The sequence below is a fragment of the Doryrhamphus excisus genome, linkage group LG12, assembly GCF_037039965.1.
Source record: "Doryrhamphus excisus strain RoL-2023G ecotype Guam linkage group LG12, RoL_Dexc_Guam_v1.1, whole genome shotgun sequence".
NCBI lineage: Eukaryota > Metazoa > Chordata > Actinopteri > Syngnathiformes > Syngnathidae > Doryrhamphus > Doryrhamphus excisus.
This window is the reverse complement of record NC_136368.1, coordinates 2,393,389-2,419,910: the sequence shown is the minus strand read 5'-3', so window position 1 is coordinate 2,419,910 and position 26,522 is coordinate 2,393,389. Positions and strand designations below refer to the sequence as shown.

The following is a 26,522-nucleotide window of genomic DNA, read 5'->3' as shown; positions in this document are numbered from 1 at the left end:
GCTACCCAATGAGAATTATTTATTTATTATTTATTTATTATTTATTTATTATTTATTATCTAATTATTTAGAATTAATTATTATTTATTTATTCAAAATAGAAAACCTGTTTACAGTCTTATAAATACGACTTTCAACATTACAAGAGCCCTCAATACATGAAATAACACCCCTACAGTCACCTTTACATTTGTATTACCGATATACTAGATATAGTGAGAGAAAATAAGACATAAATAAGATTATATAGACTCACACATTCGTGGTTTCTTGTTATTTTTTTCTGGACAGCGCGCTACCACTGTGCTTGTGTCATTATAATACATCAATGTACTGTAACGGTGGTTTTAAATGATTTTCCACTCGTATTACCCAATATAGTAGGCAAAGTAAGTGTACATTGAAAAAGTAAATAAAACTCCTGCCAAAGCAGCGTCACAGTAGATGTGTTCCCCAGGGAACACTAATGAGGAGTCCGGTTCCTGCCTCACAAATGACTGACCTAGTGGCCAATGCAGAATACTATACTCATGATGAGAATACTTGTATTTGTATTGTAGTTCATTTAGCCATTTTATGCTTGAAAATGCTTCATTTAGGCCAAGGACAATTTCCATTTTTCCCCAAATAATAGGCCGTATCCAACCACAAAACAGTGAAGGCGCAATGTTCAAACCGTGATTATTGCGAGGGACGGCTGACTGTACATTCATTTGAATAAAAGTAAAAAAATTCCTGGGACGTTACCCGCCAACCCAGTCCACAGCGATGCCGTCAGGATTGGCCACGTATTTCAGGTTGAGGTCCACATCCCTGGCGGGGTTGTTGCCTTGATCGTTGAAGGTTGTCATGTACGCCCGTTTGATGGAACCAAATTGAGACGCCCGACCAAGAACTGTCCAGTACACGATACCTACAGCGCAACATCAGTCAGAATACAGCAAAACATTTCGAGGATTATGATAAAGTCTTACTCAGGCCTTGTCTGTCCGGGTCCCACAGGTAGTCCAGCGCTTGAATGTGCTCTGCATTGTCCACGTAGTCGGAATACTGCTCCGACGACAGGTTGAATCGGCGGATGCGCACATTATCCGGCAGGAGAAGCACTGGTGGGTTTCCTTTTGAATGTATGGCAGATGTTCATGTTTATTTTAATTGAACATCAAAGTAATGTGTCTTCGCAAAGTGCAAACCTTGGGCAGCGCACTCGGTGCCGTGCGGCTCTCCGAAGGAGACGAAGCCTTCGGCACAGAAACACTCGTAGCTTCCCTTTGTGTTCTTGCACTCTTGTGGACAAATCCCGTACACCTCACACTCATTGATATCTTGAAAAAACGTGTCAAGTCAGTGTAGAAAAACACAAATGGGAGTTCCTTTAGCAACCAGAACAAATCATTGTATTGTGTGAATTATACATGGCGATAAACCTGATTCTGATTATAGTTATTTCATGTGTAGTAGGCTCTAATCATGTTAAAAACATATTTATGATTTATTATGATAAACAGGTTTCCTATGCCATAATTACACAAATAATCAATTTATAAAGAAGTAAACATACTTTAGGAAATTCACCTATCATGATCATGTCTGGAACCAATTGTCCGCCATAAATGAGGGATTATTGTATGATCCTTTAGATTTTTTATATTGTCTTATATTTGGGTGAATACTGTACTTAGCGTATCAAAGTGTCTTAAGTTGCATGCATTTACACAGAGTATAATTTCAAGTGGCTGTGAGAAGCACACAGATGAGCTCAGTGGGTGCTATAAACACTGGAATAGTCTACTATTTTCTTATTAACGTAAATAATAGCTTCAACATCCTAAACAAAACACTCAATGACAATTTATCATTCTTCTAAAAGTGTACCCCACCTTCACAGCTGTGTCGTTCGGTGCTTCTGGCCCGGTAGCCCGGCATGCAGGAGCACAGAAAGCCTCCGTCGGTCAGGTTGGTACAGTTGTGTTCACACATGTGGTCACTGCAGGCGTGTCCACTGTGCTGGTCTGACATCAGCACATGCAACAATATGATAAGCATTACATGGACACTATATGCCAAATCTTTTTTTCATATGCTACAGTATACACGTGCAGCGGTGTGAAAAAGTGTTTGCCCCCTTCCTGGTTTCTTTTTTTTTTGCATGTTTGTCACACTTTAATGTTTCAGATTATTAAACAAATTCAAATATTAGCCAATGACAACACAACTGAACACAACATGCAGTTTTTAAATTAAACTTTTTATTAATAAGGGATAAAAAACATACAAATCTGCATGTCCCTGTGTGGAAAAGTCATATTTATTGACTTCTATCAGTCTGGAAAATGTTATGAAAGCTTTAGGACTCTAGCCAACCAAAGTGAGAGCTGTTATCCACAAATAGAGAAAACAATGGGGCGGTGGTGAACTTTCCAGGAGTGGCCAACCAAAAGGACCATGAGAGCGCAGCGACGACTGATCCCAGACGTCAGGACCTGGAAGACTTGCTGTGATAAATGGAAGCTAAGATAAATGGAACAGCCATCTGTTGGTGACCTCAAGCTGAAACCAACTTGGGTTGTGCAGCAGGACAATGATCCAAAACACACCAGCAAGTCCACCTCTGAATGGCTGAAGAAAAACCAAATGAAGACTTTGGAGTGGCCTAGCCCAAGTCCAAGGCTTCATGCTCCAAAATAAGCCTCCAATGTGGCTGAATGACAACAATTCTGCAAAGATGAGTGGGCCAACATTCCGCCACATTACAAACTTGATTGCAGTTGTTGCTGCTAAGGGTGGCCCAATCAGTTCTGAGCTTTAGGGGGCCATCACTTTTTCACACAGAGCTTTGGTTTTAGTTTCCCCTTAATAACAAAAAAAAAAATTAAAAACTGCATTTTGTGTTGAGTTGTGTTGTCATTGACTAATATTTACATTTGATGATGTGAAACATTTAGGTGTGACCAACACCACTGCAGGAGATTAGGGTCAATCTCTCAAGGTAAAACCACGTCCTGGTTTCTAAGAGTAAAGTGCTATAAAAGACCTCTACCAGTTAAGTGTTTCATGTTACTTACGGCAGCCCAATTCATCCGACTGGTCGCCACAGTCGTCATAATCATCACAGGCGTACTGGAGAGGAATGCATTGGCCATTACTGCATTTGTACTCCTCATCTGTACAGGGTCCATGTGTGGGACTTTGGCCTGGACACAAACATCATGGATAGTTACAGAACAAGGTCAGATCATCCATGACAGTCGTGTCCTACTTACAGTTTTCTTGTCTCTCGTCCGAACCGTCCCCACAGTCGTCTACGGAATTGCACAGCTCGTGAGTGTAGATGCATCGGTTGTTGTCGCAGCGGAAGCGGAACTGCGTCTCACACGGCAACGTCACTAAGGGAGGAAAGACTCGGTGTCACCCGGGTGTGTGCAATGCAGAACTTTGTGTGGGGGCGTCTTACGGCACAGGTGAAGCTCCTCGTCGGAGTTGTCTCCGCAGTCATCGTCTCCGTCGCACTTCCAGTGAGGCTGGACGCACACGTGGTTCTTACACTCAAACAGGAAGTGTGGGCAGTATGTGCCGTTTGGAAAGCGTGGCGCTAAAAGTCAGAAGCAGAATGTTCAAATTAGGGACGCACACCGGAGCTCCGTGTTGAAGACACAAAAGCAGACACTCACGACACGTCGACTCATCCGTGTAGTCCACACAGTCTGCGTTTCCGTCGCATTTGAAGCGATCGGCGATGCAGTGTCCACTTCCACACTGGAAGTAACCTGGGTGGCACCTTCGTAGCTCTGCAAGACAAAAACAGGGTCACCTAATTTCTTTTCAAGACTTTTCTCACAAATACTGTGTAACACTGCCATTCTACTATGATGGCGATGTTAATTACTGTTAATTGACAAGACATAACATATGTGGAGCTGTGTGACTTTCTGGCACCATATTCTGCATTCAGTCACCCGATTTAGTTGAATAAAATATCAACAGAAATCAGTGATTTTTGGGGAAAAATATAACTTTTAATTATATGTATAAAATGTTATACTGAAATGTGTGACTTTCTGGCACCATATTCTGCATTCAGTCAACCAATTTAATTGAAAAAATATCAAAAGAAATCAGTGATTTTTGGGGGAAAAATGTTTTTCCCTCCAATTGGAATTGATCATAACTGGATAATAATTGGTAAATATGTGACAATACAGGTAAATATGTCCCACAGTTAATAGAAAGCCACAACTGTTGACATATTTACATCTTTATGCTGATTTCATTTGTTTCATTGACTGACATTTTTTGGTCAAGTGTATAGACAGAGATTTCGCACTTTGAACACACTCAGTTGCTCTGAGACGCAAAAATGGCAGTTGAAGAGTGAAGGGGGGGGGCGATGTAAAAATTAAAGTCACATTTGTTACAAATGTAGATCTGAAATCAGAGCAAATGTAAACATCAAGCCAACAAGTGGGTCTGGAGGGGGAGGAGAATGACACACGGCTCGTGTGTCATTGGGTCATTTTACTGGTGTATCCACCCCTTGCAGATTTTTATCATTCCCAAAAAGACAAGGATCTACTGCTTTAGTAACTTTATGGACCTGATTATGTTGTATAATCAAGTTTGAGAGAGAACACGGCCATCTATTCTCCCGACTCTACTAGCTCTGCATGCATGGAAGCTTTCATTTGGCCTGAATAAAAGACCGCAGGTGGTCCTGTCTCAGAAAAATCCAAGTTTTACAGCGTCTTGGCACGGTGGTCCACAGTTCCTAACAAACAGGCAGACAGACCCCCAGCCAAAACAAAGAGCCTCCACCCACCGCAGTCCCTTTCATCCGAGTTGTCCTCGCAGTCGTTGTCATGGTCACAGACCCAACGGTCGGGAATGCAGCGCAGATTATCGCAGCGAAACTCGCTCTCGGTGCAAGTGCGTGGTGCTGTGGGGGAAACAGGAAAAGTGAGGAGTTAAAGATGCTTATTTTCACAAATTCCCTCCTCTGAGACGCATTTATCAACCCCAAGGGAACAAGTCAACATGCTTTCAAGGCCTCCTTATGATTGTACTCCTTTTTATGACCCAGCCATTGGCCGGACCAGAAAGACACTTTTCTTTCCTCCTTATGAAGCCGACATTGGATTCTGTGGGGTCAGAGGGTGACACATTCCCTCCCTCCTCAGGACAGTCTGTTTCTCAAAATGCCGATAAGCTTTGCTGGTCTTGCAAAATATCAGCTCTGATAAAAGCACAACAGAAAACAATGACTGGCATTCTTCCAAATATAACTTTATGACACACAATGTCATGATATTCATGTATTCATGTATCGATGTATGATGTCTCTATTTGCCAATTGACTAGAGGTTGATAATGATGATGATGGTTTGATCCCACATGCCCCAAAAGGAGGAGGAGGAGGAGGAGGAGGAAACAAGGCATATTTAATCCTACTCCCCATCCGTATCAAGCTTAAAAGTGTCCCTTTCCATGGCCCCCTGGGGCAAGGTTCAGGAATACTGGAAGGCACACACGTTTCATAAAATAAATGCTACAATTCAAGTTGTAAATTTGTTGTGTTTAGGCCGGCAGAGACTGAAATTCATAAAAAGCAAATTTGTCACAATTTTGCACTTTGTTCAGCGGTTCTTGAACCCACCATACTAACGTCAGGCACGGCTCATCTTCCGTTTTCCATCTTCCACAGTGATGTGCAAATCCATACTGAAATATCAATACTTCCAGGACCGGTTCGTCATGCTCTGAAATCAATTCTCAAATTCAAAATATCGATACTTTTGATACTTCAGTCATCAGTGATACCAGCCTGAATTTTACTCAGTATTGGATCGGAACCAAACCAGCGGTATTGCCCATCACTAGTGGTGAGTAGATGCACATTTTATACTTGAACTGTCTTTTTTAAGTGTGTGAGACATACAGTATTTAGGGCTGTAACTGGGATGGCACAATCACTGTTTTCAAATGCATGTAGAGGTACTGTGGATGCTGATACTGATACAAATGCAACTCCTAACATTTGTATAAAAAATACATCAGGAGGTTACCTACAGCCACAGCCATTCATGTTTTTTGACATGGTGCTAATTCGAGACCCTGGTGGTTCTTTGGATTTGTAGACCAGGGATGAAGAGATGATGTTTACTTTTTTAGGTTTCATTCGACAGTGTGTGTGGGGGGGCTTTCTGTGTCCCTCAGACAAACAGCAACTGGTTAGAGAAAGAGGAACACTCACTGCAGCTGTGTTCATCAGAGTTGTCCCCACAGTCATCATCGCCGTCACAGCGCCAGCGCAGCGGGATGCAGCGATGGTTGTCACACTGGAAATCTCCACTGGCGTCGCAGGCCACCTCATCTGAAAGGAAATAGATAAATAGATTACAAACAAATATAATAAGAATGCTTGTTTGTCTATATGTGCCAGGCTCCAGCATACTACTAATAATAATCGGCACATAAAATGGATGGATGGAATAATATAACAATGAAAAAACACCTTTTACAATAGGAGTATGTGTGAAGGCTTTATAGTTCTTATGTATTTTCTTGTGATTATGCCAGAATCAGCCTATGGATGGTTGTATTAGATTCAAGAATGCAATTTGAATGAATGCGGCAGGTATGAGCAGGTGAGGGGCCTTGTTTTCATAAGATCTTTTAGACATGGCTGAAACCTATTCTCACCATGTTATGAGCGGACATGCTCTACCTGGGTCTACACGGCAGGTTGAGTTTTGGCCCACATGATGCTGCTTTCATAACTTCATCGTTGGGGGTATTAAGTCATGCTGAAAGTTTGAAACCAAAGGTATCTTTTCATAATGAAAGTGCAGGGAGGGAGTAGGGGAGTGTGTTTGAGACAGATGGGTGACCTCCATTCATGCCAGTGTGTGTGTGTGTGTGTGTGTGTGTGTGTGTGTGTGTGTGGATAAGGCTGCAGGGGTTAGTGGAGGGGAGCTGGTGTGAGCCGTCTCCACCACACGGTGCTGGGTGTGAAAGATAGAGCTTCCACCTGGCCCATCTGCTGCATTCTTACAGGAAGATTAGCACTGCTCTCCCTCTTACTCGGGCATGGCACTAATGGAGCCAGGGCCTCTGATAAGACTCAGGAGGGTGACGGCTCATGTATGTGTGTGTGTGTGTGTAGACTACAAAGCTCCCTGTACAAACCCCTGCCCCCATGCACGGACAGACCAACAACACAGATATGTAGACCTGTTTTAATCCAACAGCTCGTAAATGTGGGAGTGCTGATAGCCTCTTGTTGACAATTTGGATTACATCACAGTGTGAAGGGTTGCTGTGAGGAGAAGATTCATTGGCATTCACACACTCCGTTTTTCCACGTGTGACTGATAGCGACTGATAGTGCAGGCAGGAGGTTTTTAAGCGGCTTCACTGGGAACACGGGACGACTCACCACAGCCATCCTCGTCGCTGTTGTCTCTGCAGTCGTTGTGTCCGTTGCACACGGACCAAAGCGGCACACATCGGTAGTTCGTCTTGCAGGAAAACTCTGTGTGGTTGTCACATCGATACGCTGGTCCCACTTGGAAAGAAAACAAAGTAAGGCACTTTTTACTGTGTGTGAAGGACAACACGATGCTTGGGCTGGTTTACATCAGGGGGGTCCAGACGTTTTCCAGTCAGGGCCACAAAGCAAAGTAAAAGGAAGCTACTTCATAAAGCAACACATGGAGCTGTGCTAAGAAGTTATATATATTTCCAGAAAGAAAACAGCATCTCAGCAACAGTATTGTATATGAAAACGCTGTACACGTTTTGCGTGTACACTAAGAGATGGAAGGATGGAATACTTAACCAAGGAGTAGATACAGAAACATGACTTACTGCATTCGTCGAGAGGCTCATCAGAGTTGTCCCCACAATCATCATCCGTGTCACATTTCCAGGTTTGAGGGATGCAGCGCCCGTTTCTGCATTTAAAATGTCCGGGGCGACAAGTCCTGGTAGAACAATGGGAAGGGTCTTCATCGGAGTGATCGGTGCAGTCCTCTTCGCCGTCGCACTGCCACGACTCAGGGATGCACTGCTTATTCCCACACTGCCACTGGTGAGCTTCACACTGGTGTGTCGCTGGGGGAAATAACAGTAAACGTGAGAACGGGACAGACACATGAAGACTAAAAATAAAGCACAACCAACCACACAGGACAGGATCTTCATCAGAGCCATCGTGGCAATCTTGTTTGCCGTTGCACAGGAAGTGCGGACTAGTGCAGTTCCCGTCGTGACACTGGAAATGGCCCAGCCTGCAGTGGTGAGGGGGGCAGGTGGGCGGCTCGTCTGAACCGTCTCTACAGTCTCGCTGGCCGTCACACTTCCACCAGATTGGAATGCAACTGTCGGAGTACCAAGGTGGACATTTAATGGTTGGTTTAGGTGCAATGTTACGAGCAAGAATATCCTTGTCTGTGAAGAAGCCCTTTTTGGACTGATGACTGCATGTGATGTTTGCAGGTAACCGTGGTTAACAGAGGAAAAACAAAGATTTCCAGCATCACCCTGCTTTTAGAAAGCTTCCTTTCCGTTATTGTCACTCAGTCAGGATGACAGTGTCATCATAGCCAATAAGTTCTCCAACAGGTCAATTTTTTACCTTTTTTTCAGGTACTCAGCTGGTGGGAAATCGCATTTTTTCAAGTTGCTGAATTACATGAGGGCAGCACGGTGGTCGAGTGGTTAGCGCGCAGACCTCACAGCTATAAGACCAGGGTTCAATTCCACCCTCGGTCATTTCTGTGTGGAGTTTGCATGTTCTCCCCGTGCATGCGTGAGTTTTCTACGGGTACTCCGGTTTCCTCCCACATTCCAAAAACATGCTAGGTTAATTGGCCACTCCAAATTGTCCATAGGTATGAATGTGAGTGTGAATGGTTGTTTGTCTATATGTGCCCTGTGATTGGCTGGCAACCAGCCCAGGGTGTACCCTGCCTCTCGCCTGAAGACAGCTGGGATAGGCTCCGCTTTTTCTACTGCGAAAAAGCGGTAGAAAATGAATGAATGAATGAATTACATGACAATTAGAGTCTGATGCAGAGGTTGCATTAAAATGTCGAAATGTTTTACAGGATGTTACTTGTTTTGGTTGCTTCATATTTGTGCATATTAGTTACTATAAAAGAAGAGCATGAACGTTGCCAACATTACCACACCTAGACTACCAAGGTAATCGGATCGAAAACAGAAAGACAACAAACCGCTCGTTGTTGGTGCATCGGTACTGCGTGCTGGTGCACATGGGAAGGCATCTGGCCACACCTCCTATTTGCACTGCCAGGAAGTGGTCGGGACACTCGCAGGTGTGCTCCCGCCCCCCGTGACTGATGAGGCACAGGTGAGTGCAGCCTCCATTGTTCACCCCACAGGGGTTGTTTACTAGCAGAGGAAGGGGCAAACAATCTGGGTTTACCATCGCTGGGCAAACACAGGCAGCTCACCTGAAGCTGTTCTTAAAGCAAAGTAAACAGGATGAGATGATTGACTGACAAGAGAGCACTGCTACTCACCGATTGGCTGTCTGTAGGGATGGAACACGTGGATGTCAAAAGGTCTGTGTGTGGTGTTGACCAGGACCTGGCGACCAGATCCATCGTATTTGTTGCCTTTTTCCACTGTGCGTGTGTTCCAATCGGTCCAGTAGAGTGTGTCTTCAAACAAGGTCAGGGCAAACGGATGAGGCAAGACTCCGTCGTACACGGTACGTCTGTGGTGACCGTCCAGGTCTGAGTATCTGACACGACAAGACGGATGGATGAAAATGCTTGTGTCAGTCATTACTGTAAGAGAACTCCAGACAGACGGGATGTACTCACTCAATGTAGTTCAAATGTGCGTCAGACCAGTAGAGCTTGTCATTGGTGTAGTCAATGGTGAGACCATTGGGCCACTCGATCTTGGTGGTGACGATGGCAACTTTGTTGCCTCCGTCCATTCCAACTCGACCTATGAAGGCTTTTTCTCCCCAGTCAGTCCAGTAGACATATCTAAGCAAGAGGAAACATGTGAGCATACATTAGGGATACTGTAAATAAGATAAATGTGTGCAGAATAAGACCACTGAAACAGGCGATGGGGGTTGCCATAGCAATGTCAGAAATGCTATTTGTCTGTATGTTTCCTATTTAGATCATTGCGCTCCGGTTGTGGGTGATACCATAGGACGCTCCTGTTTGCCATTACAATCAGCCATCCTTCTTATACCTGATATCGGGTCCGATTATTTGCACATTAATGGGATCACAGAATTGGCCAATACATAAGACATCTTTTGGTAAACGTGGAAATGTACATCGTGACCACATTTGCGCGTATTTCCTCTGCAGGTGACCTTCGTTAAGCCTCTGTCCCACCCGGCCCTACATGCTCCTATGGCCGGTCTACATGAAACACACAGAGGGTGTGCAATGACATGTTGATTTTTCATCTGTAGACTGGCCGCAGAGGTTCTTTGTCATGTCAAACAAATTCCGCAGGCGCTTACATTTTCAGGTTGCAAGACAAACTCAGACACTTCATCCAATATGGGCTCTAATTTCATGGCGCAGTGCAAGGCGGTGCAGGCTGACCTGGTCTATTCAGTGTAAAACCGGCTGCCAGGCACACAGGGACATGTCAACATGTTTCTAAAGGTGTCAGGCACATTACAATGCAACCAGCAACCACCGTCTGACCCAGCATGTACATTTTTATATTAATTGTCCCAGCACAACTGATGTCAAATCAAGACGTCCTCTTTCCCTCCCCTCCCCCTGTTTTTACTCACCCATGTTTGGGATGCAACACCAGGGCTCTGGGGTTCTCAAAGCAGTACGTGTTGTTGGCATCCACGCAGTGTTCGGACAGTTTCTTCACAAACCGACCATCTAACTCCGACACTTTCAGGCAATCCATGAAACTGTCCACCCAGTACAGCTTTCTGGCGATCCAGTCCACTGCGAGGCCCTCGCCATGCAGAACCCCGTTGACCACCACCTCCCTGTTGCTGCCATTGAAGGACATCCTCTCAATCACTCTGCGGCTGACGTCGATCCAATACAAACGCTTGTCCACACGGTCAAAGTCTACAGCCACCACGCTGGTAAGGCCCTGCAGGATCAGCGAGTAGGCCAGCCCGTCCGTGGACAGGTTCCTGAGGTAGTAACGGTTACTGAAGATGAGGTACGGCGAGATGTTGCTGTTCTGGCGGCAGCTGCGCCCGTCCGGCTCGCGTAGGAACCCCGGGGCGCACTTGCAAACGTACGAGCCCACCGTGTTCTCGCACACTTGGCTGCATACGCTCGGCGTGTCGGCGCACTCGTTGACATCGTCGCACGTTTTGGCATCAGACATGAGGCGGTAGCCGGGGCGGCATGTGCAGATGAAGCTAGTGGGCGTGTCAGAACAATTGTGGTCGCAGCGATGGATGGATGGGTCTGTGCACTCATCGATACCTTTAGTGAGAGACACGCAGGAGTCCTGACTGATTCCGACTGCTGCTGCTCAGGTTCAGGGATGCAACAGATGAATCCTCGTCACACTTACCGCATCCTTTCTCGTCACTGTTGTCGCCGCAATCGTCGTCCCGGTTACACACCTGGCTCAGAGGGATGCAGTGCCCGTTGTCACATCGGAACTCTCCTGGGGGGCATGTGGGTGGCGGGGTTCGGCACATGTGCTCTAGCTCGTCAGACTCGTCCCCGCAGTCGTTATCCCCGTCGCAGACAAAGTCATGTGACACGCAGCGTCCATTTTGGCAGGTGAACTGATGCTGCTGGCACGGCTGGTACATGCAGCCTTGTTCATCGCTGCTGTCGCCGCAGTCATTGCGTCGGTCACACCTGATTGAAAGCATCAACGCCATGGAGCCAGACTGGACAGACAAACGTTGTTTATACAGAAGAGTGAGCTTCATCTGACCTGTAGGAAGAACGTACGCAGAGGCCGTTGCTGCACGTGAACTCGTTGATGCCGCAGGATCTGCGGGTGCAGTTCTGATGCTCATCTAACGCGTCGGTGCAGTCCGCATCGCCATCGCACAACCAGTCCCGAGGAATGCACTTGCGCTGAGGAGGTTGGTTGTTCTCGCAGGTGAACTCTGAACCGGAACATGTGCGGTTGGCTGGATGCAATCAGACAGGAAGATGACCCGGTGTCACAGTCCGAACATTCCAAACCGGATTTCAATAAAAATTCATCCGTGACTGCTAATTCTTTATTCGGCTCGCATAGTGGATCCGTTTTGTTTAAAGTCTCCTACATGGCAGGAAGCCTTTGAGAGTGCAGCACACACTCCAGCCCCCAAGTGATGAGTGAGCTGCTTGTACAAAAAGGACACTGAAATGTGTACTAGATATCCGAAATAGCTGGAACGTTACATTTCTCCTTCAGAAAGAAAAAGTCTTGTGGGCACTAGGCCTGCTACAATAGTCAGCAAATACATTCATTCATTCAAAGGGCTACATGTGTGCATCAGAACTGTACTTTGAGACAAAGGACAAGGAAACCTGGCAAAAAACATTTAGACAGAGAAATACATAGACATTTCTCCCAAAACAACACCCCATATGTTGCGACGTATCCACTGAAACGTGCTGACACAGACAAAGAATAGAGAACGTTTCTGAAGGCGACATACCACAGTTGTGCCTCTGATCTTCATCGCTCATGTCACCGCAGTCATTGTCTCCGTCACAGATCCAGGAGGAGGCGATGCAACGTCCATCATCGCAACGGAACTGGTCTGCATTGCAGGTTCTGGCTTGCGTGGCTATACAAAGCAAATATAATCCATCTTCATTGGTCTTACTCAACATTTCTTTCATTCCTTTTCTATGCCAGCTGACTTTGGGCGGGAGGGTGGCTAACATGAGGCACACAGAGTGGAACCCTGGATTTTTGTCATTCATTGGGTCCAAAAAGTCCAACAAAAATCGCAAATGCTGTTGTTTGTCTACCATAAACCGTTCCCCCTCCAACCTGTGCTCAGTAGGAACCTTTACATTCAACACACGCTATCTTTCATCCTAATTTGATACCGTATGTTTATCACCTTTCTTAGCAAAGTTCAGCCACTTGATACTATGATAATAATATGAATACTATTATAATAATATGAAGAAAAGAGACAGATACAAGTTGTTCATTGTTGTGTGTGTGTTCTATGAACAAATAAACCACACACACATTATGAAGATGATACATTAAACCCACGCATGGAGAGAACATGCAAACTCCACACAGAGATGCATGACCAGAGATTCGAACCCAGGTCTTCCCATCTCCTGACTGTGTGGCCAATATGGTGACCACTCCTCCACCGTGCGAAGCCCCTTAAACGCTTTGGTCATAAATATTTGCAGCCTTTCTAAAAATGACAGCCCCATGTGTGTGTTGGTAACAATCTAGCAGCTTTGGACTAGCACCAAAGTCTTGCTAGGCGCAAATTCCCATGCATGTCGAGCTATCGAAACAAAAGCCAAAGTGCGGGTCTGGAACCCCTGCAGGACAAAAGGAGTTTGGAGAGGGGGTGCACCGCGGTCCAATCCAAAACACAATAGGAGGCCTGGCTGACTACCTTGTCAACAAAGAGACACACCGCTCATACTCACACTCCCGGGCGCATCACTCACCACGCTCACAGATGGGCGGACAGGCACCGGCCCACAAAAAGCAGCGGGGAGGGGGGAGGGTTCAGACACAAAAAGCCAGCAGAGGCCATTTGGGGTAAAAGAGCTGCGTGACACTCACTGCAGGAGAGGGGTTCGTCAGAGCCGTTGGCACAGTCGGCCCCTCCATCACAGTACCAGTGGGCTGGGATGCAACGACCACTGGAACAACGGAACTCGCTCTGGGAACACGTGGACGTTGCTGTGTGGAAGGCATGAAGGCATGACATCACTTTGGTTGATGCTCACAAACATCACACATTCATTATCACATATCAGAAGGTCTACTGATTTGTATTTGGTTTACAGCCACCGTATCTGATGCAGCTAAAACCAAGTTAGCTGGTTCAACTCACCACAGTGGGTCGGACTCTCGTCGCTCATGTCTCCGCAATCGTTGTCTCCATCACACAGGTAGGAACGAGGGATGCAAATGTTGGTTGACTGACACTTGGTGTGCTCCGGCTGGCAGGTTCTCTCGGCTATATCGGCATTTCAAACATGAAACATAGATTATATCATAATATTTTGTAAAATATTTTACGCAATTAAAGGTCCTCCGGTATGCAACATGACAGTCCTAACAGTCCTGAGACCTGCCCCCTGAGTCCAGGTCCACCATAGACACATAAAAAATGTATCACCTCTCTCATTTGTTTACTACACCTTGAAAAAAAGCTTTTAAAGTTCCAGGTCCACTTCAAGGAGAACAGCTCTGTATAAAGTCAGGCTTCGCTACACATTCAAATAAAACTTGGAACTCCATCTATCGGTGGGCGAGTGCTGCTCAGGTTTGTGTCGTCCTGTCCCATTGCTTCATTGTACAGTATGTCATATGTGCATCAAGTATAAAGCATAAAGTTCAATATTAAAGAACCAAACTGTAATCAACAAAACAAGCAATAAAGTTGTAATATTCTGGGAATCAAGTCTGAGGGCTCCATTGTGGGCCTTCTGAGAATCAAATGGAAGCTTGAAGTGCATTTTACTCACGGCAGTTTTGCTCATCGGACGTGCCGTTGTCATAGCAGTTGTTGATGCCATTGCAAACATAATCCTTGGCAATACATCGGCCATTGTTGCAGGCAAACTCGGCGTTGGGGTCGCACGGTCTGAACAGACAGCCCCCCTCATCGCTGTTGTCGCCGCAGTCGTCGTAGTGGTCACAGCGGTAGTGGTAGGGCACACATCTCCCATTGCCGCAGGTGAACACGGTGGGCTCACAGGTGTGGAAGGCTGACGGAGGGAATCAATACGTAACAATTCATCCAAATGCATTTCCACTTTGTGCACACCTGCACTGGATGCTGACGTTACCTGACAAATCTATGAATGATGACAGCAGCTGAGGGACTGCATGCAAGAATATTGTCCATGTGTTAGTTTGGGTTGGTTGCAGGGAAAAATTGTCATGAGTGGATTTTAATCAAGAAGCATACACACCAAATGAGTTGTCTCCTTAGAATGTCAGTGGTCACAGCGAAAGAGAGAGCTTGTTAGTAAAAGTAGTATCAGGATAGCGTTAGGATGATTGTACCAGCAATGCAGGTACACAAGTCAGGGGTGTCCGAACATTGTTCCACTTTGCCACTTTGATATTTGATATAAATATGGGCTAATAACTATAAAAGCAATCTTCACTGGCTAAATGTACTGCAAAAAAGGTCGGTAAGGATAATTCATAATGCCGCCTACAGATAAACATACTAACTCTAAAATCACAAATACGTCAACTTGCTGATATAGTTCATTTTATAGATATATAAAAACTATATAGATATAGTTCAGTCATGATGTGCTATATATATCACTATATTGACACTTACTATGGTACCCATTATGTCATTGGATGCTCATATCACCTCATACTTCGGTACGAGGTGCATTATTAACAAAAAAACACACAAAAAAAACAAAACAAAAATTATGGAAAGCAGGAAGTGAACAAATGTAACGGTTCCTGATTGTAAAAGTACCAGATGGAGGGGTAGGACTTAATAAGCTTTGCTTCTTCCTACTCCTTTTGGACATGTGGAGCTGGGAACTGATTATGGGATGCACTCAATTGTAATCTGATGCATGTTCAAATGAAATTAAACCATTACCATATTTCTATTACCCTAAGCTCCTCTCTATTTACGGTACAAAATATTAGCACCATCAAATGGATGACAAATTGGCTTCAGCTTAATCACAGTTTTTAAACAAATTCATCATGGTTAATCCCTATTAGCAACTGTGTGTGAAATATGCCCATTTTTAATGTATTCAATGAAGAGAAAGCTAGGACAGGATTTTGTATGTATTGTATGTTGTATATGTGTGTTGCTGTTTTTTGTTAGTTTTTTAGAATGTGCCGCAGGTGAGTAAAGAAAAGCAGCATGGCTGAAGTTCGGACACCCCCACACTAAGAAGGGCAAAGGGTGGACGCTTGCCTACCACAGACTCTCTCCAGTTCATCACTGCCATCTCCACAGTCGTTGTCATTGTCACACTTCCACTGGGCACGGATGCAGCGGCCATTCAGGCAGCTGAACTGTCCCGCCTGGCAGCGGGTACCATTATCAGGGATGCAATGTTTACCGTCAGCAAGATACCAGAGGCCCTCTGATGGGCAGTGACACTCAGCTCCATTGGGGCCTAACAAGATCACATTGCCTGAGCATTTATGTCATGTGATATTGGCAGGGAAAGCGAAGGAGGTGCAGGTACCTGGTGTGCAGATGTGGCTGCAGCCTCCATTAAATTGCTGGCAGGGACTGAGACACTGCTGCTGCTTCCCGCTGGCCAGAACGTGGATGTCCATCGGCCGAGATGGAAGGTTCTGAATCATCACCGTTTGGTCGGAACCATCGTGTTTGTTGGCGCGGTAGATACTCCGTGTGTTCCAGTCGGTCCAGTAGATAAACTGTCCAAACATGGCCATGGCGAAGGGGTAAATGGCCGTGCTGACGATGACCTCCCGATTTGATCCTGTCAGAGAGGACCGCTCAATCTTCTGTCTGGTGGCAGAGAAGAAATGATAACAACAACAATTTAATACTTGAACCGGAGAGAGCAGACCCTGTTGTCAAATCTTACAAGCTGGCATCCGCCCAATACAGCCGCTGCTCTTCATAGTCTAAGGTCAGTCCGTTGGGCCACACCAGGCTGCTATTCACAATCTCCTTCCGGAAGTTCCCGCCTAAGGTAGCACGCTCAATCTTTGCGTGGGTTCCCCAGTCTGTCCAATACATGTATCTGTATAAGAAGACAGCAAGCACATCAAAATACTAAAGTAAAACAATGTGTGTGTGTGTGTGTGTGTGTGTGTGTGCTGGTGTCTTACCCCATGCAGGGATCCAACATAATGGCCCTTGGTCTGGACACATGGGCAATGATAGTCCTCTGAGACCCATCCACAGACATGGAGTTGATGCTCTGGTTGGCATAGTCACTGTAGTAAATGCGTTTATTCATCCAATCGTATGCAATTCCATCCGGTGCCCCTAAATCTGCCACATCGTAAGAATGGAATGTTATTCAGAGGCATCAGAAACTCATCATCAGACGTAGACATTGAACAGAAGTGAGAAAGACTGTATGCGATACCTGAGGCCACCAGTACTGGAGCTGACGTAGTAGAGGAGAGGCTGATGTAGCTGATCTTGCTTGCCCCTGCGCCTGAGCTCTGACTGAAGTAGATCCTTTCGTCAGTGAGGTCAAAGTCTAGCGCCACAGAAGTCCGTGGCACGTTGATGACAGAGAACGGCACGCTGTGGTCTTCAGGATCCAGGCGCAAGCTCCGCACCGTGCTCTCCGTGGTGTAGATGAGATAGTCATCCTTTGACACCACACAGCTCTCATTGTCTGCTGCAAGATTCCCAAATGCACAGGAACATTTTTTGGAGGGGTGCTCTAAGTGGGTGCTTGGCAGGGCAAAGCAAAAGTGGGCACAGCCCCCGTTGGTCTCCAGGCAGGGGTGATTGTTTATCACGGGCTGAGTGCGCTGGTCAAAGATGGCGACGTCTCTCAGCATGTTTATGTTGTCTCGGATGACGACGGGTTGCTCTGTGCTCCCGGGTTCTTTGCTGGCTTGGAAAACCTTCTTCAAGTTTCTGTCCACCCAAATGATACTCGCTCCGAACACAGCAATTCCATAAGGAGTTGGATAGCGCCCGCCATACCGGACTACCTCCATCTCCCCTCCCTGGGGGCTGATTCGAGCAATCATATCCAGAGAGTCATCCACCCAGTAGACAAATCCAGTTTCCTGGTCGAGAGCAAGACCCCGTGGGGTGATAATTCCTGATGATACTAAAACGCTGCGGTTGGTTCCATCTAACAGCGCTCGCTCAATTTTGGGGTTCTGACCATAGTCAGCCCAGAATAGATATCTATTTCTTGGGTCCACCACAAGGTGGCGTGGCATGTCCACCTGGGTCTTCAATAGCACTCTTCGGAAAGTCGTGTTGAGACGAAGAACTTCCACATATGTCTCCGTCAGGAAAGCGTTGGTGAAGTAAAGGTTCCCTGGGGATCAATTAAAGTGAATCAAAATAAAATGAAATAAATGAAATGAACATATGTATGATACCTAGCATGATAGCGCTAAGTGGTTTCATAAGTTTGCTACTATGCTAACGCAGTAGCATTGCAAGCAATGCTACTCTGCATGCAAACCCTAGCATGATTGGTTTGCCAGAGACCTCTGTGGCAACACACGCGAAGAGCAGCTCTCTTCGCGTGTGTCCAAATATAGTGCACTGTGCTGGGCCACAGCAAGTGGCCCCCTCCCCTCTATACTCTGGTTCTCCTGATAGTAGCGATGCGCTAGTAGTGTCATGATAATTGATGAGCTGATGATAGCTGATGCTAGTTTACAAAAAGTCAGTGGTGAGCGGCATACCTGCAGCCCAGTCCACGGCTATCCCACGTATCCCATTGCGACCAATTCCAGATGTGATGACGCTACGTAATCCTGAGCCGTCCGACTTGATTCGTCTGACCCCGTTCTGGGCGGCAACGGTGCTGCTGAAGTCACACCAGTAGATGAAGCCGGATGCTACGTGCACATCAATGTGTAAAGCATTGCGACCTGGAAGGGAAAAAATCATTAGGTGCCATTACTGTCGCTTTAAATACAAACAATCAAGCCATACATTTTATAATCACATGAAAAAATGGGATGCTATATGATATTTAGCATCTATTAATGCAGGATGATAATCTCGTAATCTCAACTAACCTCGTCCGGCCACTGGCACCATGGCCTCTGAGTGGTCTTCCCCTTCCAGACTAAATCCTTTGATGGTGGATAGTGTCGAGATGACCACGAAGGACTGGAAATGTCCGCAGGTTGCGTTGTCAGTGTTGAGCTTAAAACCTGTGGCGCACGCGCACGTGAACGCCCCCTGCGGCCGAGGCAGGCACAGCTGCTCGCACGCAGCCTCGCTGTTGGTGCAGCCGTTGGACGTGCCTGCAGAGGCTACAAGTGTTAGTTAGTGAGAGTTAGTGAGTTCGTTTTTTTTTATTTATGAATTTGTGGTCCCTTACAATGTCTTTGCTCAAATTTAGAATTTATTTGTATAAATATTTTTGACATTTGTATATCTTTATTAGGGGTGCATGATAACTATCAGGTCAATAATTATCGAGCCGAAATGAGGGAATTATGTCATACCAATAAATCCGATAACATTAACAATATCTGAGATAACAAATAATTAAAAAAAATGCTACATTGATGCAAATCAAGTGCTCCTTTTTTCTCCTTTTTTTGTTTTATCTTCCCCTGAGCTCACTTGTGCACCTTCCGAGGAAGACAAAACACACAAAAAACCTTATCAGCCACCTGAAACGCAAATCTCTGGCCAAAGGTTTGCCATCACACTGGCTGCTCGGATAAATCCAGGTGCGCAAACACGCTACAGTTCAGTTAAATCTCATTTAAGAAGTAGATATGAAAAATGTATGGGTTATCGGTTGCATGGTATCGGTATCGGTTTAAAAAGAAAGGCAGATCAGCTTGTGCAGGTGCAGGTGCAGGTAATATTTATCATTATGCTCACTCTCTCGATGATGGACTTTCAGAACCCTGAGCCCAGACACGTTGTCGCGTAGCACAATCCGGTCGGCCCCCGTGGACTTGTCCGCACGCTCGATGACCTCAAAGTCGCGGTCAGTGAAGTAGAGGAAGTTCTGATAGACTGCAACACTGCAGGGATGAGCCAGACCCGACACGATGGTGACCCGGTTGGTCCCATCAGGATCTCCACGTTCAATCTGTGGACATCCAGTAATCAGTGTTTGTACATGGAGGCATCACAGGATGATATCTGATGAAGACCAACCATTCCGGTGCTGCTAACAGCCCAGTAGAGCTTGTTATCTTCAATGTCCAGAGTGAGGAACTCGATGTGGTCCAGGTTGTTGGTGAACAGTATGACAGGGTTCATGCCATCCATGTCTGCAGATGCCACCTTGGCAGGGATGCCGCTCTCTGTCCCTTGGTCGCTCCAATACAGTTTGCTTCAAAACAAAAGTGGTAGGTGAAGGTGAAGTGGTCCTACGCTAAACGTACAGCTGATGGTGGGGGGTTAAGTTGACTTCAACATGGCGTACGTCACAATTCAACATGTCCGAAGAGGAGTAGGATAAAGGAAGGATAAAGAATGTGTAATAATGCAACTTATACATATCTTATTCCGTTGGTGTCCACATAGCAAAATATGAAAGGATGCAACTTTGATATTTTGTAAAGCAACACATGTAGTAGACATGCTAAGAAGTTATATATACAGTATTTCAAGAAAAAACTGCATCTCAGCTTTGGCATATACTGTAGGTGCAAAGGCCTATTATTAATATCAACAAATTTTCCAAAGATTTCAAAAAGGGGTGTGCAATAATTACTGGACCGAACAATTATCTGACGGATATGAGGAAATTATCATGTCCAATAACATTAGAAATTGTCCCGATAATCAATAATTAAAAACCACTCCAATGAGGTGAGATTACCTGTACTGTGCGAGTGGGCAAATCAAGTGCTCCTTTTTTCTCCTGCCTGTGACATTTACAGCCGGTCGTAACGTTCCCTGAGCTCACTTGTAAACAAATATTCGACATTTTGCAACTAAAATGACATTGTTTTTCTTCTAATATCCATCCGCCAATCCATCCATATCCTTCCATCCATCCATACCCATCAATCCTAATATTTGGACTTCGTTTTTGTCAAATTACATCTCATTTTTCTCTTTTTACTATTGTTCTTGTTTTTTAGTATGTGCTGCAAATGGTCCCTGGGCCGCACTTTGGATAGCCCTGGCTTTTTCACCAATACAGAATACATCCAGTAAATACCCAAAGGAGTCAAATTTGTCAGAAACATTATGATAGTTAAATATAAAATGAATAATAATAAAATGATAATAACCAACATCTCAATGAGATAATAAAAGGCTCAATAATGAGTAGAGAAAGACGTTTATAAGGTGTCAAACACGGCTTACCCACGTGCTGGGTCCACAGCAATGCCAACAGGACTGCCAGCTCCAGTTGGAGAGCCCTTATTTGTGATGAGAGTTTTACGGTACTGAACCCCCCCTCTCAGTCTCATCACCTGCCCAAGCACAAACAGCTCTGCTTTATCCTTTTTTTTTTATTTGAGTATCATTATAAGAAATACCTCAATGGACTGTGTGGCGGGATTGGTGCAGTAGAGGTTTTTTGTGATCCAGTCCAGGGCCAGGCCCACAGGGGACCCCAGAATGGTTGCAGGGGCAAACTCGGTCCTGTTGGTACCATCTGACTTTACTCTGTGGATCTCACCCTGAAAGACAAAAACACACTCACCTTTGTATCTGAAACCGACACGGTAACATTCTGCCACTCAAGACTGATATGGTATATATGATACATCATATATGATATGGTACCTATAACTTTTTAATCTTTAGCTGTAACTGTTGTTTTGTACACCTCGAGGTTAGAAGGACTGGAGCAAATTAGGATGTGACCAAGTCTACCTGTTGATTAGTCATAATCAAATATCCTGACTACGACCGCATCACCACTACCAGGAGAACCAGAGTAGAGGGGGAGGAGCCACCTAAGGTGGCCCAGCAAAGTGCACTGTATTTGGGCACAAGCTCTGAGCCGCCGGTGTGATGCCACGGAGGTCACAGAGGCAAATGTTTTGCACTTTTCAAACACCGCGGTGCTAGTGTTTCTTGTCGTGGTTCATGGGTGGGTTTTTTTTTCCCTCACTGATCGCGGAACAACCAGCAACAACAAGCTAGCACACTAAATGTCTTCCACAGAAAATGAATGTTCAGGAGAAATCAGCACAGGGTCTATAAGATCCTATAACGCACCCCTGTGTGAAATGCATTGGTATGTCCCTTTTGCTACTGTTTAATGTGTCGTACATGACTTACTGGGTGTTCTACCCAGTAAATGGTCTGTTCGCTGTCATCAAAGTCGACGTCGTAGCCGTTCTGAAGCCCGGCCACCGGCACCATGGCATCATTGCTTCTGTCTTCTGGGTTCAAGGGAATGCCGTAAATGATGCTGTCTCTCACCACCACCAGGAAAGGATCCTCGACTACGAGCAGAAAGAAGATTGCATGAAAGTCATTGATGTGGTACATATGTTCCATGAGCGTTATCATCAACTGATGAGTGAAAGTTTGCTCCATAATGTGCTTTGCTTTGTCAGCAGAGATTACAATCAGTGGTTGAGGCGCAATTTCATTCTTGGATAATCATTGCCTGTGGGCATGACTGTGTTGGCTTTCATGTGCTGAAACCTGAGATGCGGACACAAGAGAGACTCCTCAAGACCCTCAACTAAAGACTCATTGTCTTCTTAAGACTTTGAAAGGCAGGACTATATCATTCTTGATACGCCATTCCTGGCAGGGGGACCTGAAGGACAAACCAGGAGACTCTAAGATGGAAAATATGTGAGAAAGAAATAAACAATACAGAAAGTACAAATACAGTGGAACCTCATTTAGCTTGTTTTTCAAGTTAACATCATAAAGTTTTGGTAAAATGTATGTATATTTCCCGGTTAGCATACATTATGCAATACATCGTATGGTGATTATTATTTTTACTGCTTGAATCCAACTGTGTTTTATCACAAAATGTCCCTAGCTTCTTAGCTTCTAACAAAGAAGCTAGCTTTAGAAATTACATTTCTCACTATGTGGCCCTCACTAGAAAAACATTTGGACCAACGGCGGTCGAATGGTTAGCGCGCAGACCTCACGACCAGGGTTCAATTCCACCAAAAACATGGGTTTTCTCCAGGTACTCCGGTTTCCTCCCACATTCCAAAAACATGATTTGGCCACTCCAAATCGTCCAAAGGTATGAATGTGAGTGTGAATGGTTGTCTGTCTATATGTGCCCTGTGATTGGCTGGCCACCAGTCCAGGGTGTACCCCGCCTCTCGCCCGAAGACAGCTGGTATAGGCTCCAGCACCCCCGCGACCCTCGTGAGGAAAATGAATGAATGAATGAATGTTCTCCATCAGGAATTATGAAGTGAGAAATAAGCAGCAATGGGAAAAAAGTGGTACTAGTAGTACTTGTAATAGTACTATATACAGTATCAGTGTCTGCATATACTCACGGTAGAGTTTGGTATGAGTACAAGACAACAACCAGAAGCACATAAAACTTAGAAAGCATACATACTTCTGGTGCAGGTCGCCTGGTCTGCCGCCAGCATCCACCCCGAGGGGCATGCACATGAGTAATAACCGGGTCCAACAGCTGACAGCAGGCAGATGTGAGTGCAGGGGTTCTGGAAGCAGGTATTGGTTCCTACAAATGAACAAATGAACAGCCACACTCATCAATGTGACACATTCCATATAGAAAGCAGATTGGTACAACTGCTGCAGCACAAGAACTCCACCGTACCTGCTGGCTGCCGGGCTGGGTGCACAGCCACCAGACCCATGGGCTGAGGGAGGTTGAACAGCATCACTGTCTGGTTCTCCCCGTGCCACTTATGGGCTCTCATCACACGGTTGATGTATCTGTCGGTCCAATAGACAAAATCCTCAAAAATGGTAATTGCGTGGGGGTGTTGCAGAACCTTTTCACAGAGAGCAGCAGAAGAAACAGAAACACACAGTCTCGTAAACATGCGACAATCTCTTTTCACGTTACACAGTGTTTGAATGACTTAACAACAAAGTACAGCGGCCCATATTACATCTCATTAAGACTCTAAAGCAGGTGTGTCAAACTCATGCCGATAGGTGCAGATTCTGGAAGATCTTGAATGTTTTCTGTGTGGGTCATCGTAGGAGTAGGAGTCCAAAAAATGAGCATAATAAATCCCCTTCAATAGTATGAGAAACAAAGTCCAAATAAAACAACAGACACAATATCATGGGAATAAAGTCCTAATATTAGGAAAAGGAAATTTGAAAATATTCTGAAAAAATAATTTAATTTGTAATTTGACAAAAATAGGAAAAAAAGGAATCTTCTATTGAGAAAGTTGTAGATTACAAGAATAAAGTCATAATATTATGAGGAAAAATAAGGTAATTTTAATCACATATTAAAGAAAAAATAATAATGTAATTTCAGACACCCCTGTGTTGATGTGGGTCCTTCCTGCTTCCTTTCTGCATCTACTTGGTAATACATTTGTGTAACTGATGTGCTGCATCCCACTGGCCCTGAGTACATCACGAGGCGTGGCCCAATACCTTTGTCTACATCATGTACTGTACAAACGTGTCATTCACTCACCAGGTCACTGGCCAGAACTTGTTTCCTGTTCTTGCCGTTATAATCGCAGTAGTCGATGAAGTCCAAATAGGCATCAGCAAAGTAGAGTAAGTTGTTGGGGTAATCTATGGTGAGACCGTTTGGCCAGTACAGCTTGTTGCTGATGATGACGGTTCTCAGGTTTCCATCCATGCTTGCCCGCTCAATGCGAGGGTTCCTCCCCCAGTCCGTCCAAAATATCAGGTGAGCACTGCAAGACAAAACATTTAGCTCCATTGGGATAACGACACACTGGGATGATACCATGCAGTACTAGTCTGACCTGTCTCTTGGGTCCAGCACCAGGCCTCGAGGGTTTGTGACATTCTCGCTGACCAACACGGTTCGGTGAGTACCATCAAGTCTGGAAACCTCAATGGTCTCCAGAACGTAGTCGCTCCAGTAGAGGTTCCTGCCCACCCAGTCCACCGCAAGGCTCTCAGTTACTGTCACACCGCTGTCAAACACCTACCAATCAAAGGCAACATGTTTGCAACATGTCTATTATTGCGTTAAATCAGGGGTCTCAAACACGCGGCCCGCGGGCCAAATGTGGCCCGCATGACACTAGAGACCCCTGCTTTAAATCATTGTGCAAACTCACCACAGTTCGCTCGCTGCCGTTTTTGTGTGCACTCCAAATCCTGTCCTGACTGGTGTCCGACCAGTACACACGGTCAGAGGCCGAGTCAAAGTCAAGGGCTACGATGTTGCGTCCGTCCCGGACCAGTGACTGTACCACTTTGGGCTGAGCCGTGATGTCATCCTGCACAATCTGATTCCGACTGGCCACCAACAAGACGGCTTGACGGGAATCTGTTAGCAGACATGGAATACTTTCTCATGTCTGTTCTCATGCTAATGGGAGCGCTTGCTGGCTTGTGTGTGACCACTCAACCCCTGACAGGGCGGGTAAATAGACCCTTCTCGAACAGCCATCCTTGGGGAATGCAGTTTGGTGCAAATAATGAGGGCTATTGTATTGCAGTTCCTTTCAAGGGGTTATCTGTGCAAGAGGCACGCTCCCCATAAACAGCCTTTTGTTGGTGATAACATCCTAATTATGCCAGCGGTTGACATGTATGTTATCTTATCTACAGGTATCTGAGCAGCAAGGGGGAGACAAGCGGGAAAAGCGGGGTAAAGCGCCCCTTTAATCATCGCTCATTCCTGCAAAGCCCAAACATGAGAAAACCAACTTGTAATGTGAGGTTCATGCTTCATCACCTGAGGCCTTGCAGGTCCGCTGGTCCTCCTGGAGGGAGTAACCATCATGGCAGTGACAGCGGAAAGAGCCTCTCTCGTTAAAACAATGCTGGCTACATCGTCCCGGAGGGTGACATTCGTCCACATCCTCACAGGTTTTGGAGTCGTTACTCAGTTGATAGCCAACAGGGCAGGTGCACTGCGCACCAAAGGGCCCTTGGATGCAACCGTGGGTGCAGCCAGCATTGTTGTCGGAGCAGCTCTCCTGGTCTGAGTTGGAGAAAAAGGAGAAAAAGCTCATCAGGACATCAAACATCCAAAAGAAAAAGTAATATCAAATACAACGATTTAGTGGGGAAAATGTCTTCTACTTTTCTTTTCGTCTAGTTTTTCTACATGGCCATGAAATGATCATCAGCAATTAAGCACTAAAGTCTCCATCTTATTATTGCTGGGATTATGTTTATTTGATCCTAACTGATCCTAACTGCTACCATTAGCATGAAGGATGAAGAGTCTTGAACCAGTCATGATGTGCTATATATATATATATCACTATATTGACACTTACTATGGTACACATAATATCATTGTATGGTCATATCACCTCGTACTTCGGTACGAGGTACATTATTTAACACAAAAAACAAAAAAAAACCTTAAACTGTATTATGGAAAGCAGGAAGTGAACAAATGTAACAGTTACTGATTGTAAAAGTACCAGGTGGAGGGGTAGGATTTAATAAGCTTTGCTTCTTCCTACTCCTTTTGGACATGTGGAACTGGGAACTGATTATGGGATGCATTCTATTGTAATCTGATGCATGTTCAAATGAAATTAAACCATTACCA

At 45.3% G+C, this 26,522-nt stretch overlaps 1 protein-coding gene across 11 annotated transcripts in view; it reads right to left on the bottom strand.

The window, feature by feature from the left end:
- Nucleotides 1–26,522, bottom strand: part of lrp2a (low density lipoprotein receptor-related protein 2a) — a 57,356-nt gene that overhangs the window by 6,132 nt on the left and 24,702 nt on the right. For 5 of the 11 annotated variants that reach the window (XR_013629630.1, XM_058081820.2, XM_078795448.1 and 2 more), the window contains 43 exons: nt 25,692–25,940; nt 25,069–25,280; nt 24,748–24,932; nt 24,447–24,675; nt 23,601–23,778; nt 23,373–23,501; nt 22,094–22,269; nt 21,352–21,495; nt 21,176–21,285; nt 20,012–20,189; nt 19,730–19,943; nt 18,907–19,146; nt 18,568–18,756; nt 17,271–18,191; nt 17,008–17,173; nt 16,761–16,919; nt 16,392–16,681; nt 16,119–16,319; nt 15,123–15,137; nt 14,997–15,032; nt 14,673–14,915; nt 14,036–14,161; nt 13,762–13,881; nt 12,650–12,781; nt 11,932–12,133; nt 11,557–11,852; nt 10,799–11,465; nt 9,849–10,019; nt 9,543–9,766; nt 9,234–9,411; nt 8,179–8,375; nt 7,864–8,109; nt 7,433–7,561; nt 6,248–6,367; nt 4,817–4,933; nt 3,672–3,788; nt 3,455–3,592; nt 3,264–3,386; nt 3,066–3,194; nt 1,881–2,012; nt 1,194–1,325; nt 975–1,118; nt 748–913 (listed from right to left, as the gene is read on the bottom strand). Coding sequence is in view for 10 of the 11 variants with exons in the window: in XM_058081820.2 (XP_057937803.2) it covers nt 748–913; nt 975–1,118; nt 1,194–1,325; nt 1,881–2,012; nt 3,066–3,194; nt 3,264–3,386; nt 3,455–3,592; nt 3,672–3,788; nt 4,817–4,933; nt 6,248–6,367; nt 7,433–7,561; nt 7,864–8,109; nt 8,179–8,375; nt 9,234–9,411; nt 9,543–9,766; nt 9,849–10,019; nt 10,799–11,465; nt 11,557–11,852; nt 11,932–12,133; nt 12,650–12,781; nt 13,762–13,881; nt 14,036–14,161; nt 14,673–14,915; nt 14,997–15,032; nt 15,123–15,137; nt 16,119–16,319; nt 16,392–16,681; nt 16,761–16,919; nt 17,008–17,173; nt 17,271–18,191; nt 18,568–18,756; nt 18,907–19,146; nt 19,730–19,943; nt 20,012–20,189; nt 21,176–21,285; nt 21,352–21,495; nt 22,094–22,269; nt 23,373–23,501; nt 23,601–23,778; nt 24,447–24,675; nt 24,748–24,932; nt 25,069–25,280; nt 25,692–25,940 (8,470 nt within the window). In the remaining variant the exon portion in view is untranslated. The remainder of the gene's footprint in view (nt 1–747; nt 914–974; nt 1,119–1,193; nt 1,326–1,880; nt 2,013–3,065; nt 3,195–3,263; nt 3,387–3,454; nt 3,593–3,671; nt 3,789–4,816; nt 4,934–6,247; nt 6,368–7,432; nt 7,562–7,863; nt 8,110–8,178; nt 8,376–9,233; nt 9,412–9,542; nt 9,767–9,848; nt 10,020–10,798; nt 11,466–11,556; nt 11,853–11,931; nt 12,134–12,649; nt 12,782–13,761; nt 13,882–14,035; nt 14,162–14,672; nt 14,916–14,996; nt 15,033–15,122; nt 15,138–16,118; nt 16,320–16,391; nt 16,682–16,760; nt 16,920–17,007; nt 17,174–17,270; nt 18,192–18,567; nt 18,757–18,906; nt 19,147–19,729; nt 19,944–20,011; nt 20,190–21,175; nt 21,286–21,351; nt 21,496–22,093; nt 22,270–23,372; nt 23,502–23,600; nt 23,779–24,446; nt 24,676–24,747; nt 24,933–25,068; nt 25,281–25,691; nt 25,941–26,522) is intronic. The other 6 variants (XM_078795449.1, XM_078795447.1, XM_058081814.2 and 3 more) reach the window with 3 other exon arrangements.